This window comes from Catharus ustulatus, chromosome 15 (assembly GCF_009819885.2).
Source record: "Catharus ustulatus isolate bCatUst1 chromosome 15, bCatUst1.pri.v2, whole genome shotgun sequence".
In the NCBI taxonomy this organism is placed as follows: domain Eukaryota; kingdom Metazoa; phylum Chordata; class Aves; order Passeriformes; family Turdidae; genus Catharus; species Catharus ustulatus.
This window is the reverse complement of record NC_046235.1, coordinates 11,202,786-11,223,213: the sequence shown is the minus strand read 5'-3', so window position 1 is coordinate 11,223,213 and position 20,428 is coordinate 11,202,786. Positions and strand designations below refer to the sequence as shown.

General features: G+C 49.4%; 2 protein-coding genes across 2 annotated transcripts; both read right to left on the bottom strand.

Annotated features, from left to right (window-relative positions):
- Window positions 1-472: 472 nt before the first annotated feature.
- Window positions 473-3,768, bottom strand: WNT8A (Wnt family member 8A). Its single transcript, XM_033073394.1, has 6 exons — window positions 3,667-3,768; window positions 3,545-3,578; window positions 3,196-3,334; window positions 2,192-2,317; window positions 1,964-2,106; window positions 473-1,036 (listed from the first exon to the last, which is right to left on the bottom strand). Exons 1-6 carry the CDS (start codon window positions 3,735-3,737, stop codon window positions 476-478), a joined length of 1,074 nt encoding a protein of 357 aa, XP_032929285.1. The 5' UTR covers window positions 3,738-3,768; the 3' UTR covers window positions 473-475.
- Window positions 3,769-15,576: 11,808 nt separating this feature from the next.
- On the bottom strand, window positions 15,577-18,424 carry LOC117003343 (thymosin beta-12-like). The gene is made up of 3 exons (XM_033073222.2): window positions 18,318-18,424; window positions 17,326-17,433; window positions 15,577-15,911 (listed from the first exon to the last, which is right to left on the bottom strand). The coding sequence occupies exons 2-3, from the start codon at window positions 17,423-17,425 to the stop codon at window positions 15,874-15,876; spliced, it is 138 nt and encodes a 45-aa protein (XP_032929113.1). The 5' UTR covers window positions 17,426-17,433; window positions 18,318-18,424; the 3' UTR covers window positions 15,577-15,873.
- Window positions 18,425-20,428: the final 2,004 nt, after the last annotated feature.

Here is a 20,428-nt window from a genome sequence, read left to right as displayed (position 1 = left end):
CAGTGTCAAACGTCCTCTCACATCACAAAGTGCATAAGTTTTCCTCCAGAAATGCTGCCAAGCAGCTGCTGTGCACGAACGGCTGGGAGCTGAGGCTGCAGGGATGGGATCACCCGGCTGGATCCACTTCTGGCCACAGCACCTGCTCCCACCTTTCTGGCTGCAGGGCTGGGGCACCACTGCTGGCATTGGCAGAACCACTGGCAAGGGCACAAGGGGCTGAGCCTGCCTAAACCATGAAATTCCTCCCTCCGCCAAACACACAGATAAAGTGACGCCCAAGAAGAGAGAAGCTACTGGTAAATGCTGAGAAAAAACACGGAAGCAAGATGGATCATGGTCCCTCATTGCTTGTGCCTTGTGCTTCCTAATCCCAACCGCATCCACAGGAGACCCCATCACCTCACACGGTGCACACTCAGCCCTCCGGACCCCAGGACTCTCCTTCCTCAGCACGAGGACACCAAAGCATCCCCTATCTCCTGTGGCCCCTGTTCCTCTGCCTGATGTGGTTGGGGGCGGCGGAGTCGCGGCGGCTGCAGAAGTGCTTGGCCACCAGCGTCCGGCACTGCTCGCAGCGCACCGTGCAGCACCAGTGGAACTTGCAATTGCAGCTGGCCACCACCTCTGTCCTCCGCTCCTCCACCCGCAGCCCGCACTCGGTGCAGAGCCGCCGGCAGCTCCTCTTCTCCCACTGGGAGAGGTTCTTGCCGGTCTGCAGGCACTCGCGGCCCTCGGTGCCGTGGTGGCCCAGGCTGGCGTTCCTGGTGCAGTAGTCGGGCGAGTCCTCCAGGAAGACGAGCTCGGTGGCGTGGATGTGGTGGAAGGTCTCTGCCGTGGCCCCACGGCTGTCAGCGCTGTTGCCAGCTCTCATGCGCCTCTTGTCCATCTCCAGCTTGTGGGCTTGGTCGTATTTGATCTTCAGGTAGTTGCCGACCTCACGGAACTCGGCGAGTTGCAGCCAGCAGGTCTGGATGCTGCAGCTGCCCGACACCCCGTGGCACTTGCAGGCTCTCTTCATTGTGTCCTTCACTGCCTTGGCGGATGAGATGAAGAAATGAGGAAATTAGGAAATCTCAAAATCAGGCTCTACAGCACTTGTAATTTGGGGATGCTGCATTTAAAGTGGCTCGTGCTTGGCATGACTTCCAAGAGCTGATGCTCTTATTCCTGGAAAACATCTGTCCCAGAGGTAAGTGGGCATAAACTGTTGTCCCCAGCCCTTCCAGGAGAATCCAGGCCAGGAAAAAGGTGCCTTTGTCAGGTCATGCCCTTCTCATGCCACTCACCAGCATCAACCCATGTCCCTTTCAGAGGTTTCATTCAAAATGTGTGAAACTGCTTTGGAATAATCATACCCAACCTGTCTGCATCTCCTCCAGGCCAAGCACTTCACAGATATTATCTGCCTATCTCCCTCTGGTATTTATAAGGTCCCAATCACTGGTATCTATGTGAGATTAAGCCTTGACACACCCTATGAGATAGGTATGTTAAGTGTTGTCATCCTTGTTTTTACAGACAAGGAGGTTTGGCAAGATGCTGAGAGCTTACATGGCCCAGGAAGGAGTGGGGGCGAGTCTGGCTGGCTTGTGAGCAGGGCCAGCTCACACCTGGCTTCCTGGCCAAAGAGCTTGGAAATGCATATTGCAAGAAAGTAAGAAGGTGGTTCTGGCTTTGTTTTACAGACAAGCCTAGAGGTGAGTACAAACCCCATGCATTTTTTAATAAGTGGTGTGTGCCAGCAGTTAACTGCATTACACAGCTGCAGAGGATGGAAGTGGGAACAACTTACTTTGATGCCCTGTGTTGAGGTTCAAGGCCAGATTCTGGCTGTGTTTTTTTCCCCCATGCAACCACTACCAGGCCTAGATTGTCACAGGGACCTGAAAATGGGTACCTGAACAGCCTAGATATTGTTTTCAATATAGACATTATTGCTATTGCTATTATTATTACTTACAAGTCTCCCAACTTCATTGTTGTGCAGGTTAATCAGCGCGCGGGTGTCGTGTCCTGTTTCCAAGGCATCCACGAAGAGCTTGGAAACCTTCTCCCCAAACTCCACGTTGTCACTGCATCCTCCCCAGACCCAGCCTCGGCCACCTGCAGCACAGACAGGCTTGAGCACAGATCTGAGGTGTGTGGGGACAGAGGGACGGGGTCAGCCTGTCCTGGGACGGTCACTCACCGACGCGGCCGTTCCTGGAGTCGTCACAGCCGCAGCTCTCGAAGTCTCCCAGGCTGCAGTTCCTGGTGAGGGTGTACATCACCCCGGCCGAGCTGATGGCGTGCACAAAGGAGGTTTCCCGGGTAGCTGAGGGAGAGGGGAGGAAAAAAGCTGTCACATGCAAATATAGACATCAGTCCCAGATTATCAGGAATGAAGATCTGTGCTGCGAAGGTACAAGGAGAAAATAGTCACGCACTCTGTGCAAAAGGTAAGGTGCTACAGAAATTAAATGCTCGTGACTGGATCTTTTCAGGCTTCAGCATCATAGGATACAGCAATTTGATATCATATTGTGCAGGTGTCCATACAGGGGATGGAAGTTCTTGCCAGGGGTAGGATTTTAAGGAAATGCTCTGGCCAAGGTGAGTTATTTCTCCTTTCACCTGGCACTCATTTCATCTCTGTCCTTCCCTGCCTGGGGGTATGTTGTGCTTTGATCTTGCCTGCTGGAGAAAATGGTCATTGATCCTTTGAACGTGTGCTAACAGCTGTCTGCACCTACACTCCTAGTGTAGTCCTTTTTGGCTTTCTGAAGAGATTCAAATAGAGATGTTGCTCTGGGTAAAAGGAATAGATAATATTGAAATATATCCACAGCTTTCTTATGAAGGCAGTTTCTTAGTACACATCTCTGGTTTCTCCCTTTGCCTCTCCTGCACTTCTGCCTACTGGAAGCTGGGGTTTCTTAGCACTGCACGCCCCGGGATTCTGCGCACAGAGGGGAAGGAGCAGATCCATGCAGCAGCACTGCGGGAAAGACTGAGCCTGGGATCCCTAGGAAAATGTTAGTGCTATTTATGACACCAGTTAATACACATGAAGGAAAATCAACAGTGATGTTTGGGACAGTGGGGCCCTTTTCCATCAGTCGGTTAAATGAGCACCAGCTCTCTGCGGAGCAGATGGCAGCTGTCACCCCGAGCATCCCGGGCAGGAGGTGCCGCAGGTGGAGGAGCACTCACCGCTGCGCAGCCGGTTGTGGGTGGAGAGCTGCAGGGCACTCTCGGGGCAGTTCCAGCGCTCCCAGCCGAACTGGAACTTGCACTCCTCCATCCCGCTGTGCGCCCCGGCCGCCACGCTGCCCGAGTACGTCAGGTAAGCCTGGCATGGGAAACAGCGGCGTTAAAATCCACCCTGTTTGAGCCTTTAGCTGTGAAAACGCATAAGCAGGTTGTGAGTCCTTTCCCTCTGTGCTTGGCAGGACTTGGAGCCGATATGCTCTGGAAAGTCTGGTTTCTTGGAAAGTACTATTTCCCATTTGCAAAACAAAATCACTCCATTTAAATTCCTGACAGACAATATGTTAATTACCTTAGGTCCTGTCATCAGAAAGTTATTCACAGACCTGAAACAAAGAAAATAAAATGAATCACCTTACCACAGGCTGAAGAGCACCTCTAAAAAAATGCCCTTTCCACTGAGTTGGACCCTACCATGCTGCTGTGTGGAGAATGGCACTGTAGACCCCTGTGATGGAGAGGACGAGGAGGGTGTTTCTCTTCATGGCTGTCACAAGGCGTGGGGTTGGATCCCTTTGGCTGCTCCGTAGCTCTCCTCACCGCAGGTCTCCACACAAGCGGGGCCGCCTCCCTCCTCTCCTTCCCAAGGTGAGCTACAGGGATGGAGCAAAGCTGCAGCAACCTCCAACCCTGATATTTATAAGGTGAAGTTGTGAATAGTCAAAACCCCCCATTCATTTGCTACCCAATGACTTAATGTGGTAAAAAAGCTCCCGCTCCAATGGGTGACAAGGAACCGCCTAAGGTTGCACTTCAAAAGGCGGCGGGTGTCCCTGGGAGCGGGATGGTCTGAAGGAGAGCAAACTTCCCTAACAATGGGACACTTTTAACTCTCTTCCCTGCCACCAACCATCCCTTTCTGCCGGCCCCAGGTCCTCTTGCCTTCTTTTCATCCTCTGCTTGCCAGCAGAGGCTCCATCCCCATGTCCCTCTGAAATAACAAGCAGATGCATTTCTATAGTTCCCCTGCTATCTGCCTGCTCCCTCCTATGAGAATTCCCCGAGGAGTTTTAACAACCTTTCTGTAAAGATCTATAGGGGATAGACCTCCCAGGTCTTGCAGAGATGCGTTTAATGGCAGGTTTTTTCCTTCTCGCCTCTTTATGATGAAAGTTTCTGCATTTCGATCCTGATAACAGCGAGCATGGCTCAGTAGCATTTGGAAATGTCTCTAATTTACGCGGCTGCAGCTTGGGAACACTCTGTGAATCATTTATGTGGTTTTCTCCAACGCTGTAATTAGGGGAACAGTTTTCTGGGGTTGGCAATTTCCTTACGGTGAAGGCTGCTGCAGCAAAGGCATCGCTGCTGCTGCTGCTCCAGACAGGAGCTGCCCATTCCTGAGTGAACGAGGGGCCTCTGCTGCAGCTGAGCCATCATCTGTGCTTGGGAAAGGAAAATCCATATCAGAGGAAACCCAAAAAGCCTTTTGGTAGTTAGAGCCAATATCATTAAGGGTTCTGAGGAGCTGTGATGCAGCTGATGGAGGAATGGGGAGATGGTGTTCATGGAAACTTGTTGGTCTGTTTTCCTGTGGGTGAATGGTCCCACTGGGGGCTGGCTCACCCTGGGCAGGGATCCTGGCTGCTCCACAGGGCAGTGTGAGCACTTGGCCCCAGATCAGTGCTGTGCTGTGCCAGCAGAGACAGACAGCCCCCCGCTCTCCCGTGGCACACAGACACAGCATCTGCCCGTGATGGCTCTTAGCCTCTGTGGCAGGCAGAGGCGCTGCCTTTTTCCTCCTTCTCTCAGCTCTCTGACTAACCCTGGGGTACACCCATCTCCCCGAGTTAATCACTGCTGCTGCAAGGGGACTGATGAAAAAGCAGCAAAAGTCAGGTTCAAAGGAATGGAATTGCATTGGACATGGCACCTGGGGAGCTGCCCCACAAGCAGGAGGGGACATACAGGGACAAACCCCATTTCCACACTGAGGCAAATGGCCACAGCCGGCAGTGCAATGGACAGCCAGGGGATGCACCTCAATACCTTGTAGTTTTGTGTCCTGCCATGAAATGCTCAAGAGCATTGCAGAGCCAGCAGCCTGCCCTGGCGTTTAACACCTAACAGCTGGTGTCTGAAGTGCAGGCCTGCGGGCTCAGCTTCGGCTGCTGGAGACCTGTCACTGTCCTGCCTGGAGCAGACAGACAGACCAGCTCCTCACTGCTCCTGGCTGCAGAAACACAGGGATTCTCCCTGTCCTGCTGCCCCTCAGCGAGTGAGGGGAGAGCCCTCTCCCTCTAGACTCTGCAGAAGGGAAACCTGGAGTCAGCTGGGCAAAGCCTCAAACAACCCGTTTGTAACCAGAGGATTAAAATTGCAGATTGGTTGAAAAGCAGAGATGCAAAATACCTTCCAAGTGAGCACAAAGCTGGTGCAGTCCCACCAGCATGGAAAACCCTCTGTGAGTCAGCATTTTAATCATTACCATCCCAAACAGATCCTACTTGTTAGAGCTGTCAAAGGACAATTACTGGGAATGAAGTGTTTCCCATGTATCAGGAAAGCTCATTGATTAAATTTAGCCCATGCATATGTCTTGGAAATCTGTGTGCCTTTTCTATATGCACACAGGTAATTTTGGGGGGTTGCGTCTGGCTGCCCCTGAGGCCATATAGATGGGGTTTTTTTCTTGTCTGAGACAGCTTGTGCAGCTAAAAAAATGTTGGCATGTCTGCTCTGTCAGTTCACACATGATATTGCTATCACATGCCAGAGGAATAACAGCGTCCCTGGGCGTGAGCCGTGCCGCAAGCAGCCGCTGGCAGGACCACACAGCTCTTTGCCCAGGCTATTAAAATTGTCCTTTCTAATTAAAGTCACAGCGATCTTAAAAGTCACTCATAACGTTGTCACTTGCACTAGTTGTCAGCAAACAAAGCAGCATGCTGGGACAAGCCTTCCCACACTGCTCCAGGATTTTTTCCGCATTAACTGCTCAGGCCTGGCAAGCAGGAGCCAGCACTTCTGCAGGTCACCCAGCAATGATCCCAATTGTATCACTGCTTGACTTTTCCACCTTAGGCAAAAGCAGACTTGGGTCTTGCTGTGTTAATAAATTTGTACTTACAGAACACTTCATGCAATGTCCTTGCAGTAGAAATGATTAAATGTACATATCTGTTTGCAGCTGGGTAAACTTAGGCACAGAAATGGGTGGTCTGGAGATCTCAGGGTGGATCAATGGCAGAGCTGAACTGGGTAGAGCTATTTAGAAGCTGATTTTGGTGCTTTTCTCTGTAAGTCCCCCATTGTCCACGGGAACAGCCCACTGGTCACCCCATGGGTCATCTGAGAAACAGTGCTGAAGGTGTTTCCCTTTGATTTTCCCACTGTCTAGAGACCTGCTTTTGGTTTGGTTCTGGAAAAAAAAAGTCTGGAAGGCAAATTCTGTTGAATTTACCTGGTTATGAAGAATGTGCCCTATCAGTGATCCTGGGCAGCCTGGACCTCATGAGCCATCCATGCCCAGCATGGAGGCAGCACCAGAGCCTTCACTGTGTGGTGCTGAGGCTGTTGGCAAAGCAATGTCCTGAGTGTCTGCTGGACGCCCTCGACTTTTGTAATAAAATGTTGAAGCTTTGTTTCTTATTTTCTTGCTATGTAACCAAACAGGCACTGCTTTTCATGGGATGGTCAATATCCTAAAGCATTTTGTTACCTGCCCTAATTAAAGAGACCAGGATCACATACACAGCCCCATGCACCCACAAAACCCTTTTCATACCCCAATGTGGGTTTTAAGGGAAGGCAGACATAAGGTAAATCAGTTTATCAGGGTGGCAGGTCCCACAGGGCTGGGGCTTTGGCTTGTGCTGCCCCATGGCTGTGGACAACAAGAAAATAAAGCACAGACCACTTGCTAAATTGCCCTGGGCAGGTGACACATTCAGAGCCCTGGCGTCAAATCCTGCATTGCTGCCCTCCTGACAATAGAAACCCACCTGGGTAATTAGAAAGCCACCGCCTCAGTGGTGAGGTGGAGGATGTTTTATGGTGCTCTCCCACACTGCTCTCCCCAGGAAGCCCCTCAAGCCCTTGGTCTGTGCAGGGCAAGGGGGATGTGTCCCCGTGCTGCACAACACTCCATCCCAGGGCCTGGGGCAGCCCTCTTGTGCACCCAGCTCTTCTAGGAATTGTTATTTTTAGTCTTCTCGGCTTTCCTGTATTGGGAAAATATGTCCCTATTGTTCTCCCTGCTGCACAGTCCCAGCAGGCTGCTGCAGTTTGCAGGAGCAAACAGAGGCAGGACCTGGCAGTGCTGGGTGGAGTTTCACATGTATAATGAACATGTTTTGATTAATGAATAGTAGTTGGGGAGGGAGATATAACTGAAATCAGGTATTGTGCCACACCTACCCCACAGGCTTGGTCCTCTTCATGCCTGTTTTGGCACACAGAAGTAGCCTGATATTCCCTGAAAACAATATTAAACCACCCAACAGAGCCAGCTTAGGGTGTGCTTTCCCAGTGAAAAAAATTATCCCAAGAAGTTCTGTCTCCCAGCAGCACTTTGTGCCCTCAGCTGTACCAATGCACCCAGTTTTTCCATCTTAATTTTAACCCTGATTCCCAGCACAACCTCATGCAGCATGACAGGGTGAACAGTGGACTTAGTCAGTGAGGCCACAAAAAATCAAGTCCAAGGTAAGGGCCTTTCCTACTGAAAGAAGCACATCCTGGGATAGAAGTCAGCACCACAGGAATCTCCAGGTTTGGTTCCACGTATGAAAAAAAAAATGGAGGTTTGGAACCAAATTCTGATCTTTCTACACACAAGCTGGCCAGGGACATAGATGCTTCCCAGCAAGGACTGGCAAGGTGATTTGGGCTTGTCCTGATTGGGGTTGTAGAAAAGGCCTCAGAGCATTGCAGAGCTCTTGGATCTGTGTGCATGGGACAATGTGTTTAGGCTAGAAACGAGAAAATGGGTGAGGAACCTTTTATTCCATTGACAAGAGGGCTCAAGATGTAAATTTAACTTTCTGTGGGCTCATTATGTGTCAGGAGTGAGGTGGATGAGCATGGCCCCACTGTGGGGGGGAGGATAGGCTGGGAGATGGGTCAGGAACCCTCCAGCCACTGTCCCCAGTGAATTGGGGTGGAGGGGGATTTCACCCTGTCAGCAGCAGTGCCCATCTCTGGGGAAAGCTCTAGAGAGGATTGGCTGCCCAGTCAGCCCTGGAGAGGCAGCTCCATGACCTGATCAACCTCAGCTCACCTGCCTCCTTCAGGTGTGTTCCCCAAAACCTACAGGGCTGTTTACACAGCAGCCTTATAAAGCAGGAACAAGTGTTTTGTTTTTCTCTCCCTCTTTAAAGGAAGTGTCATGCAAACAGTGTCAGTGCAGCTGATAGGTTACTGCCTGGGCATCTGCATGCAGAGACCAGATCTCTGTCCTGGCAAGGTGTCACATCCCAGGTGAAAACCTGTCCAGGAAGAGATTGGGCACTTGATACAGAGGAAAATTATCACCTCCTTCTTAATTATTCCCAGCCAAACTCAAGTTAAATTAACTGATTACAACCTGGTTCACGTGGAGCTCCCCGTCCTTTCCCAGCATGGGTCCTTGTATTACCCCTTTGAGGCTGAGGCTCTGTCATCCCTCCTGTCCCCCATCCATTTCATGTCACAGATCAAGCCCAAAGATCTTAAATTCTGAGTTGGATGATATGGGTGTTGCTGCTGGCTCTGTCTGGCATGCTCAGTGTGGGAGGTTTTGAAAATGATGATTTGAGCCATGAATATTTTCTTTAAATTTGTCTTTGTTTCTTTGGACAGAGGTGATTCCAAGTGCAAAAAGCTGTGGCTTCCTCTTGAGGAATCTGGACTGAGAGCAACCTCAAAAATTCTTTGAGTTTTGCTGGGGAAAACAAAGTGAGGAGAAAAGTTGCTTCTGGCCCTGGCTTTGCACACAAAGGTGGTGGGAGCCTGTGCTGCTGAGGGGTTTGTTCCCCCTGTGGGCCCTGGCACTTTGCTCTGGTTCCCCCTAAGGAAACCCCTCCTGCTTTGCCTGTCTTCTCACAGGGCTGAGCTCCGTATTTCCATTTCACACTGGGCACTGATGCCAGGTTCATACCTCGCTTCCATCAGTCTGGTGGTGCCATGCATTTATGATCTTTGAGGTGGAAGGAGACAGCTCCAGTGTTACCTGAGGTCAGAGCGGGATGACAGCTGTTTGCAAAGTCTCTGGTTTTACCAAACAAGTTTTAGACCTTTACTGTTCATTTTAAAGTTGATCCAATGGGAATGTGTAAGGTGGGGATCTGACTCAGGGGTTCAGCTCATCAGCATCCTCCAGAAAACTGTTAGGACACTCCATGGGGTGATTTCTTCCCAGTGACACCCTTTAGAAACAGATTTCCTCGATCATGTGCATTGGCTCGGTAAATGCCAGATCAGCTCTGAGCTGTGGTGGCTCTGGAGGGATCCCTGCCCAGCCCGTGATCCGAGCGCAGTTCGCTCTGCGTCCCTGAGCTCGGAGGGGTGGCAATGCGCTGGGGATGTCCCGGCAGTGTCCCCGCAGGCTGGTGACAAGGCTCCCCCCTGTGGGACGGGCCCGCACGGCAACGGTGCCAGCCCCTGCCAACAGCCGGGGGGGCTCAGGGGGCTCAGGGGGGCACAGGGGGCACAGGGTGGCTCAGGGGGGCTCAGAGGGATCAGGGGGGCTCAGGGGGCTCAGGGGGCACAGAGGGGCTCAGGGGGGCTCAGGGGGGCACAGGGGGATCAGGGGGCTCAGAGGGATCAGGGGGGGATCAGGGGGGGCTCAGGGGGTTCAGGGGGCTCAGGGGGGCTCAGGCTGCAGGGTACCCCAGCACCCGAGCCCCTGCAGCAGTGGAAGCTGTGCAGCAATCCCGCAACAACCTCGGGCGAGATTTCCGTGCTCATTGCTCGGGCTGGCTGGCCAAGCCCTGCGATTTTCAAGATGTATCGAGGGAAAACAAACAAACAAACAAACAAACAAACGCAACTCTCTGTTGTGGATCTGTGGTTCATCTGGCCGTGATGGAGTTGGGCGGGCAAGAGCAACCCACCAGCAGCACCCAGAGCCTTCCTGGCCCCAGGGTCCCCTCGCTGTGGCTGTCCCCATCTCGCTCTGGGTTGATGCCACCGAAGTCCTCAGCCTTCCTGGGGAGGGCACAGCAGCTGGCACAGGCTGTGTGACACCTCCTTCCTCCCGGTGCCCTGGCACCCCGTGAGGTCCGTGCTGCGGTCGATGTGCGTGGCCAGGAGCAGCACTGTGGGCTCGGGTCACCCAGATCCCACTGAAATAAGAGCCTGGACAGGACCGAAATAAAACACTGAGTCTGGGGAGCACTGAAGAGGCTGGAGCTATTATAAAGCCATTATGGAGCTATTGCAGTACCATAAGCTATTGCTACTCCTGCTCCCTGGGGAGAAGGGTCCTGGCAGTGGGAGCTGCCCCAGGGCATCCCTGCTGCTCCAGCCCTGTCCTTGGGCTCAGCCCCAAAAGCACACGCCTTCAGCCGAGGCTCCTCATGCCCGATTTCTTCATTGCTAAATGAAATGTGTGATTTTGGACCTGCACACGTGTTTCTTTAACACTTTGTGGTGGTGACTCCTCCCAGTGCTAGCAAGGATGAGGGGACCAGCTGGGGTCAAGTGTGACCTGAGGCAGCTCCCGTGACTAGATAGAAAAATAAAACCCCAATTCTTCTCTCTTCTTCCAGTATCATGAGAAAACAAAGCAGACCAAGAGGGATTATTTTCCCCAAACAAGATGCTGTTTGAAAACACCCACTTGGAGTCACACACAATTTTTTTTCTCCCTTGTTGTTGCAACTTCACCAAATCAAAAATTTTGATACCGGTTGGCTTCTGAATTCATGAGACCAGCTTAAAATTCCTGAAATTGTTTATTTTATTTATTTTTTAAATTCTCATTCTTTTTTTTTCACTGCCTATTGCTGGAGCCCTAAGACACCTCATTTTCACATCTCTCTTTGACCAAAGCAGCTAGAAACCCCCTTTTGGTCCCCCCTCCTCTTCCTTTCTTACTGATTCCCCACAGACTGAATGAATTCTGGACCCGGGCCTTGAAGCAAACACGAAGCTCTGGGAGATTTGCAGTTGATGGTAGGAGTTGTCAAGAGCTGTTGTCAGCACAGCTTACAAGATATGCACAAACCATCACCAGCAACTGTTCCTTCCCAAGGCAGCTCTCCTGACGAGACAGCGAGCACATGGAGCCGGAGATGGGAGCAGAGCTTTCCCTGCTGTCAGTTTGAGGGGCTGGAGCTGGAGGAGAAGCCCTGCACAGGGCACACCTGCTCTGCACAGCCTGGCTCAGCCCCAGCCGGCCCTGGCATCGGGCTGGGACAGCCAGAGCTCCCCGGACTCATGGACACGCTGGGTGGGAGCAGGTGGAGAGGCCAGGGCTGGCTGCTGTGCCAGGGCTCCAGCAGGACACAGTGCCTTTGTTTGCCTGGGCACGGTGTGGGAGGCTCCCCCAGCTTGGCACCAGAAGGTTAGTGCTGTTCAAAAGACTATTGTTTTCACCCTGTGTTTTTGGAAAAACAAGGAGTGAGCCAGGCAGAGGCATGAGAACCACCCTGGCTTCTTCTGCCTTGAGTTTCTGCTGCCGTGGGCACCTCCCTGGCTGCACTCCCAGCCCCTGACCTCCTTCCCACGCCGTGCAGTTCAGGCCCCTGATCTCACAGAGCTTTTGCAGATCTTCATTTGCTCACATCTCTCCCCTGTTTCTTTCCCTGATCCTCTCTTAGCAGGAGAGGTCTCTGCTCCATCAGGACCAGTGCTTAGGGCAGAACAAACACTCAAAGATGTTTTCCAAAGACTTCTCCAGCCTTAGCCTTGCAAAAGCATCCCAGCTTTTGTTGTGGGGGCCAAGCCACTGGCCAAAACACGTTGCCCTTGTCACTGTAGAGCTGTGGCATGTCTCACAGTCATGGGGATAATGACCCAAATATATTTGAAAAAAACCCCACATGTGCTTTGAGACTCAGCTGTGGTATCTGAGCTGGCTGGCAAGACCTCCAGGACCTTACAGCTGAGGAGGAACACACATGCCCTTTGCCTGGGAGATCTAAGCTCAGAGCTTGCTCTCCCTGGTTTCGCTGCTATCAAATGCCTGCCTAATGAGATTTATTAAATCAACTCACTTTGGTATAACCACGACAGGAATGCAGATTTCCTCTGCCCAGCCAGGGCTTGCTGCAACTGTGCACAGCAATTCAAGGTGACTCACAGGGGCAGGTGGACTTGGCCAAGATCCTGAGAGGGTTGGCCCTGTCCCTGGGATCCAGGGGGCAAAACTGGCTTAATGGTGATGCCAAGAAAGTGGGTGTTTATCTGCATATAGTGTTCATCTGCATATAATGATTTTTTTTTTGTGTCATAAGTTAGCATGGAAGGTGTTTTTCCTTTGTAGGAGTTACAGGGTAACATCTCATTTATATACCTTTACATAACAGCGAGGGGCTGCTGCTAATTGACAGAAATATTTGAGTTTCCCACCTGGAGCTGCGTCTGTTTGCTGATGAGCTGGGAAAAGGCCTCAGCTCCTGGAGTGGGTGGCTGTTGGGGATCCTTGGAGCTGGAGGATGCTCTTCCAGGGAGTGAAGGTCAGGTTAATGCCCAGAAGGTGTTTCCTAGGTGTGGGTAAGGTGTTTGCTTTGGTTTAGCTTGGCTTGGCTCTGTTCATAGCTACCTCTCAATAGCAGCAAAAACTATTTCCTTGTGTAATGCCTGAAGGATGAAAATTCCCTGTCTCAGCCTGAAGTAAGGAGCAGTTTCCTGGTTGGTGTCCCCAGCTTGCCCCACAGATAAGGGCTGTAATGCTCTTTGGTTAAGATAACAGGGAGCCAAACCTGTCCCTGCGTTTGATAAACTTTAATCTCCCTGTTTCTAAGTTGAAATGGTCTCCTCCAGCAGCAGAGAGGGAAGTTCCTCAAATCAGAGTAGTGCAGCTATGAGTTTTTAACTTTGAGCCTCTCTAAACTGGTAATTGTGAAAGAAGAACTCCCCAAGCCCTGCCATAAAGCCATGCTCCACCTGGGGCAGGTGGGGGAAAGCTGGGAAGATCTGGCCTTTAACCTTGAGGAGCTTTTCCAGGTGTGCAGGTGTTCGTAGCCTTTGTAGTCAGATCCAGGGGTGGGGAATGTGACTAAAGTTCTTCTCAGCCTATTTAGTGGGGTGAGATGTGTGGATAAAAACACTGAGCTGTTTGGTTTACCGTTTCAGGCTTTACATTCAAACAGCTAAATTAGGAGCAAGCTTCATGGGGGGAGACTGAGCCCTGCAGCAGCACCAGGAGCAGCCATGAGCCAAGTGCTTGGGCAAACCTGAGCTGTGCTGCCAAATGCAAGAGGAGAATATCTCTGTTGTTTTCTTGCTTTGGCCAGACCTCCCTCCTGCTCTGTCCAAAAAATGCAGGCTGAGGACACAGTCCAGACCTTTGGTTTTTGGGAGAACTTGTGGGCCCCTGTTTCAGTGATGCCAAAGAAGTTTTTGGTGATTTACAGTGTATTTGCTGAATGAGTTGGCAGATGCTCTGAACTGGCAGAAATGGAGGGAGATCATCATGTGGGACAAAACCAAGGCCAAAGTTTCATCTGTGGCCTTACTGCTGAGTGCAGGACAGAGCTTAAAAACCATCCTGGGGGAAGTAACGGGGTGAATGAATCTGGTTGAACAGTAAGAGCTCTACAGATTTCTATAGGTGGTGTTGCTCTAAGTTCTATCTCTAAACACTTCTTCCAGGAAGGAACCATCATCAAAGCAAATATTTAAATAATGTCAGAAGCTTCTTGACCCCAAAAGTGTGCAGGGGTGAGGGGAGGGCATGAGTCACAAAGAAAAGAGCCCTGTTTTCTTTGTTGCTCAGCCTCTCACATTCCTTACCTTTTATATAAAAATCAGTATTAATAAATCCAGCTATCTTAAAATAAACACCCCTTTGAGTCAGGTGCCAAGGGGTCCTCAAATGAGAAAGTGAAAAAAACCCTTGGTCATGAAAAGAAAACATCAGCAGTGTTGAACTGCTGAATAAGGATTGAAACAGCAGCCTCAGCCCTTTGGACACCACCACGTTAACCAAGCTGGGACAGAAATCATGGGTCCTCTTGCCCTGTGTTTTCCTTTGGTCTCCTGCTCACCTCTGGTTACTTTCTGTTACCAGCAAAGGTCAGAGTCTTGTGGATCCACTGCTACTTTTAATTGCAGTTCTGACTATGCACATTCAATGTCAAGTGTCAAACAGCCCTTAAGTAAACAGGAGCTTTCCCATTCTCTTCTGTTTTCTGGAGCCTGTAGGTTGTGTTCTGCCTCACCTTATTCAGCTACAAGCCCAGACTAACCCTGCTGAAGTACACAGAGCTACTCTCACCTCACAGCACAAGTAGGATCAACCTGAAGCTCCAGGGACAGCAGTTTATCTGCCCAGAGTAAGCACTTGTTTTTCTAATATGATTGCAAATTAATTCCAGAGATAATGTGATACCATGTAATTGAGAGTCCCCTGAGCTGGTACCAGAGTCCATTTTTGCCAAGTCCTCTGCAGATCAGTGAGGATGTTATTGCTCTACCAGTAATGAAGATGTAGGGAGACCTTTCTTGTTTTGAAGGTTTGTGTCTTACACCCCTGTGCTGCTAAAGGTCTTTCTCTCATCCCTAAAAATCAATGCAATACTTAATTTCCCCTCTTCCTTCCACCTTCCCTCGTTCCTGTAGTGCTTGGCATGAGAAAGGCCAAAGGCTGTGTTTGTGCTGCACTTATGCCAAGGCTGACTGGATCTTTGCAAGTTAGAGAGAGAAAAAGGCTATGGAGAGAGAGTGCTTCAGCCTTCTCTTCATCTGGAATGTTAATCTGAGTGTGTCCTCAGCCCAGCTATCAATTTGGCATGGAATTTGTAAGTGGGTGCTTGTCTTTGGAACCTCTAACCTACTGCTGGACAAGATTGAAGCAGGCCAGTGGCTTCCCCTCTTACCTGTGCCTGCTGCCAGGCTGGGGCTTTCCAAGAGCAGGAGCTCCTGGTGCACACAGCTCGTCCCTGGGGGTTCCCTGAAACACTCCTGAGTGACACAAGGGATGGGAGTGAAGGCTCCAGGCTGCTGTGAAACCACCCAGGGGAGGCTCCTGTGGCTTGGTGCCATCTGGGGTCTGGGATACTGCGGGATACAGATGATGGAGAGGGGCTGTGCTCCAGCCAAGGGACCTGTGGGTGCCTGGGGTGACCCTTCCCAACCTGCCCAAACCCCCCAGCTGCTGTGGAAATGCAAACAAAGGGGGAAGGATGTTAGTAAGAGTTGCAGTGTAAACTTGATTTCTGCAAGGCTCAAAGACAGTTGGTCAGAAGAAACCTGTTTATTGTGAGGTTTAGGAAAACAATTTCTTTGCAATTTTTTTCTTTTTTTGCCAAGTAATGGGGTTGATACACAACTTGGAATTATAATTTTAAGAATACAAATACATAGTATGTTCTTCAACAAACACAAAACAAACTTCTCCAGGGAACATGAAATTAACAAGTGTTTTCTAAAATAAATGGGCAACAAATATGGGGTGGGAGAGACAAAACAGCAACCCAACTCAGAAGCCAAAACCCCACTGAAGAAGTAGCAGTCACATCTTCCATTTTATACTCAGGCTGTACTTTCACTTTGCTTTTCCTGTTCGATAGCTGGCAGAGAAACAGGAAACAAAAACACCATCAGTAAATATTACTGTTTATGAACAATAAACTTTGCCTTCCTATGGACACAGACTGAGGGGGTTTTGGGGGTGTACAGCCTGAAGAAGAGAAGGCTCTGGGGATGCTTTAGAACCCCTTCTAGCACTTAAAGGAGCTACAAAAGAGCTGGAGGGGGACTTTGGACAAGGGCCTGGAGTGACAGAGAAATGGGGAATGGCTTGACACTGATAGAGGCCAAGGTTAGATTAGATGTGAGAAAGAAATTCTTCCCTGTGAGTGAGGCCTTGGGACAGGTTTCCCAGAGAAGCTGTGGCTGCCCTGCCCCTTGGAGTGTTCCAGGACAGTCTGGATGGGGCTTGGAGCAACCTGGGATAGGGGAGGTGTCCTTGCCCATGGCATGGAGTTGAATGAAACAAGGTGATCTTTAAAAGCCTTTCTAATCCAAACCATTCTGTGATTCAATGATAATGGTTCTGCAGGACACCCATTGCTGTGGTCATGCTGAAAGCCAGAGAATGGTTTAATCCATAATTGGTTGTTTTGGTCATCCTGAAAATGACAAGTCATTCCCACATCTTCATAGCTGGAAGGGAGCAGTTCATGGCATGCAAAGCTCCCCTTGTATTTACAGATTTAGCATTAGCAAAGGATAATAAAACAGGGGAAAGAAACAGGTATCCAGTGTTGAGGGACTGAGCATGCATGGCTATCAGCACATATATCCACAGTGATTAGAAATACCCTTCTGAAAGAAACTCACAAAATCTGTTCCAAATGCTCCTTTCATATCTGAAGCTGAACACGAATCCCAGCCTTATCTGGCTCCCTGTGCACAGATAGTGTGTATGGGAGAAGACCCCAAGAGAAAAGCTCAGGAGTTTCTGAGATTGTCTATTAGATGAGGATGGTGATGGTTTTGTTTGCTGCCTTATTGCCAGAGAAGGTGCCTGGAGGTCTCCTGCCCAGGGCTGACAGCAGGTACCAGTGGGAGGCAGCAGCTCATCTGCCTGAGAACATGAAATCCAGAGCCTGGGCACCCTCTGGGGATGCTGCCTGGCCTGCCAGGGATGGACAGAGGTTCTCCTGTGCCTCCAGAGGGGCTGGTAACAGGGTAATTACAAACAGATTGATCCTGTTACCAGCACCCAGGGGGAACACTGGTCTTGCTTTTAGCAGAAGCAAGAGCAATCCCATCAGAAAGGGTTTTTCAGACAAAATGTACCATTGGTTACAATTACTGATATCCTTGGAAGCCTGGCATAGAGTCTTAGTATTATCCCCACTTAAAGTCAGGGATGAGTTTGAGCCTGTAATCCTGTGATTAGTATTCATTTTGCATATGAACTGCAGAAAGGATTATGTCCTTGCTACTCGTACTTCAAATAGCCTCATAAGCACTTACTTTCTTTAGTGGGCAGTGGATTTTTCTCTCTGGTTTCTGTCTTCTTCAGCTTGGTCTTGTCAAATGTTTCAATTTCTGCAAAATCTGGTTTGTCGGACATGATGGGTCCTGACAAAGAAAGGGAAAACACACCCATGGCTTCATTAGCTAGTGCTGTGATATCAGCCATCTGCAAAGCATTTTCTCCTCAAGAGAAAAAACACTAAAATACCATAAAAATGTTTATTCAAAATCCCCCACAAACGTAACACTCAATCTGGGACCTTTCCCTGAGGCTTAGCTCTTTCTGAGCAAAAGAGGAAATGCATAAATAGAATTTTTCTCTAGATTTCTCAGATGAAATTTATAAAAATCATATTTTGTACACGGCAACAAGAATAATCAGTAATAAAGAGACAATTATTAATTACCAGTAATCCACGGTGCCCCCTGACATTAACCTGTATTTTAAGAAATGCTGCTAACTGGAAAATCTACAATAAACCCCAACTCCAATAGGAACAAAGAGCTTCAATTATGATTTCCTTTTAATTAATAGGATTTGTCTTTCATTCTGAGCCCCTTGTACTGAGTACATCCATCCCCTGAGCTGCTGTGGACACTTGAGCGTAACAATAGAGGACCGGTTCCCCCAGCCCTTTGTTTGCTCTTGCTCCATATCCCAGTCACAGCTCAATGGCTTTGATTATACTCTGTTATAATACAGAGAAATCCACAAAGCACGCCAGCATTTCACCTGTCAAAACTTCCCTAATGCAATTCATCTTTCTATTAAGAAATTCAAGTTAAAATCCAGCCTGGGCGTTATTCCCTTTATTTCAGTGGAGTTTCCCATCAAGGCAAGGCTTGGCCCGGAGATGGCTGATGTAATTATATTTTTCCCTTCCTGCAGAAAATCAGATTTCATTGCTATCTGCACTGAGACAACAGTAAATATTCACAAGGAAAAAAAATTTAAAATATGAAAAGCTACTAAAACCACATGGCATTACCGTCTGGCTGCTCTCTCTTCAGCTGCTTGGTGGCCGTCTGAGGCAGTGTGAGTTGAAAAAGGTCAGGGTAATCCCTCCTCTCCTCTCCCCTCCTCCCCCTCCCAAACCCATCGCTATTAATATTGATTAGTTTAGTGCTGGGATTGCTCAGCGTTTAGGGAAAGGACAGATTGCTTCTGTAGAAAGTGAGGGAGGGAAATGGGAAAACTGACATGGAAAACTGCCAAATTGCATCTTGATTTTTCTTTTTTTTTCTGTTCTCTTCATTTACCATGACAATCATATTGAAGTTTCCCTTCCCATCATTTTGCAGTGCTGAGGTTTGGAGTAAAGGTGAGGTTTGGGGGTTGCTGCTGCCAGATTGGTTTTCCAGGGGGGGATTGTAGGTGCACTCAGCAACATGCCTGGGGATCATCCCCGCCTGCCCAGGCTGGCAGGAGCACAAGCTTGGGGCTCTGGAGGGCTCTCAGCACAGCCATGGTGTGATTGCCATGACCAAGGGCCAAGACTGAGATTAGCACTGCCCAGGCACCCCAGTGGCATCCAGGATGTACAGGATGTGTCCTGAAGGGATGTGCAAGGAATTTCTGCTTGTCCCTGTTTTGTTAATTCACTTGCTGGTGCCTCCCTCAGCCCACAGCTCTGGAAGCAGGGAGAGAAGGGCTGTGTGCACCCTCCTGGGTACTGGTGTGGGTTTCCTCTTGTGTACCTTTCAGTGTCTCCATCTGAAATTCCTGTCTGGATTCCATGACAGTCAGAAGGCAGGAAATGAAGCTGGGATAAAATTAATTGTGCTCTAGGAGGACCTGGTTTTCTCTACTGACTGTAAGGCAGCTTGAACAATGAGCTCAGAGGGACAGAGATTCTCTCAGCTGACTGAGAGCCCCCGGAACATCTGTGGATCTTTCTGTTGGCACCACAGGCTTAGGCTGAGTGGGTTTGAATCTGATATGTGTGCATGGAGAAAATGGTTTTAATGTGCTTAAATGCATCTTAAGGACCTCTTCTTACATGTTTGTTTAAACTGAAACAATGAACAGATTTGTGGTTGGACTTGATCTTAAAGGTTTTTCCCAGCATAAGGGATTTGTGCAGGCTGGCTCGGTTATCTCTGCATCTGCACTGACCACACCAAATCACTGTGTGTGTGAACCATATTTAATGTCAGGACTCAGTTCCTTTGCTTCCATCCCACATATCCAACCTGTTGTCACAAACAGAGAGCTGTGGTCCTGACTGAAACACCTTGGGAAAAAGCAGGAAGGCAGCTACCGGGTGAATATTTGGTGTAAGCCATAGCTGAGATTTGGCACTGAAGAGTCATTGTGTCTGTTTAGAGAGAGAGCATTAACCTCTTGTTTGGCTGAAGTCAAGATTTAGAAAATCGAGAAAGACTTTAAACATAATCTGAGTGATTCATTAATCCAGGCAGTTCATGAGTTTTTGAAAATTTCATGATTATAAGCCGCACCATTTTGACTAAAATTTTGGTCCAAACCCAAAGTGCGGCTTATAATCAGGTGCGGCTTATATATGGACAAAGAACGAAAAGTTGCTGTTTTAGTTTGGAGGACAGGTGTCTGCTGAGAAAGGCAGGAACTTCTCTTTGAAATGGAGAATGTAAAGCCTTCCCTCCAAATTATTATAATTTTGAATCAAGGTGTTTTCAGGCAAAGATATGGGAATTAGGAATAACAGTTCGTTACTAGGGAAATTAAAATAGAAATACAGCACTACAAAGAAACAAACCCCAAACCCTGACAAAGTCAGAGTACAACCTGACACCCCATCAGGCAGGGTGTTGGCAGCAGTCCCATTCCATGGTGGCTGCATCCTCCTGCAGTGACAGATGTGATTCAGTTGGAGCAGTGCTCCTGTACAAGGTGCAGTTTCCCTCCGGAGCTCCAGTGGTGATGTGGAGAAATCCGGTTTTCCTCTGGAGTCCAGTGGAGAAAGGGGCTCCCTTAGTGTCCCAAAACCTCTGTTTTTATCTTGGTAAGAAATGTTGGGCTCTTCCCCCTGGCTGGAGCAACTCCCAATGGGATGCAGTAATTTTATCAGTCCCACAATGGGACTCAATGGCCATTAGCAGAAAATGACTGGCTGGAGGA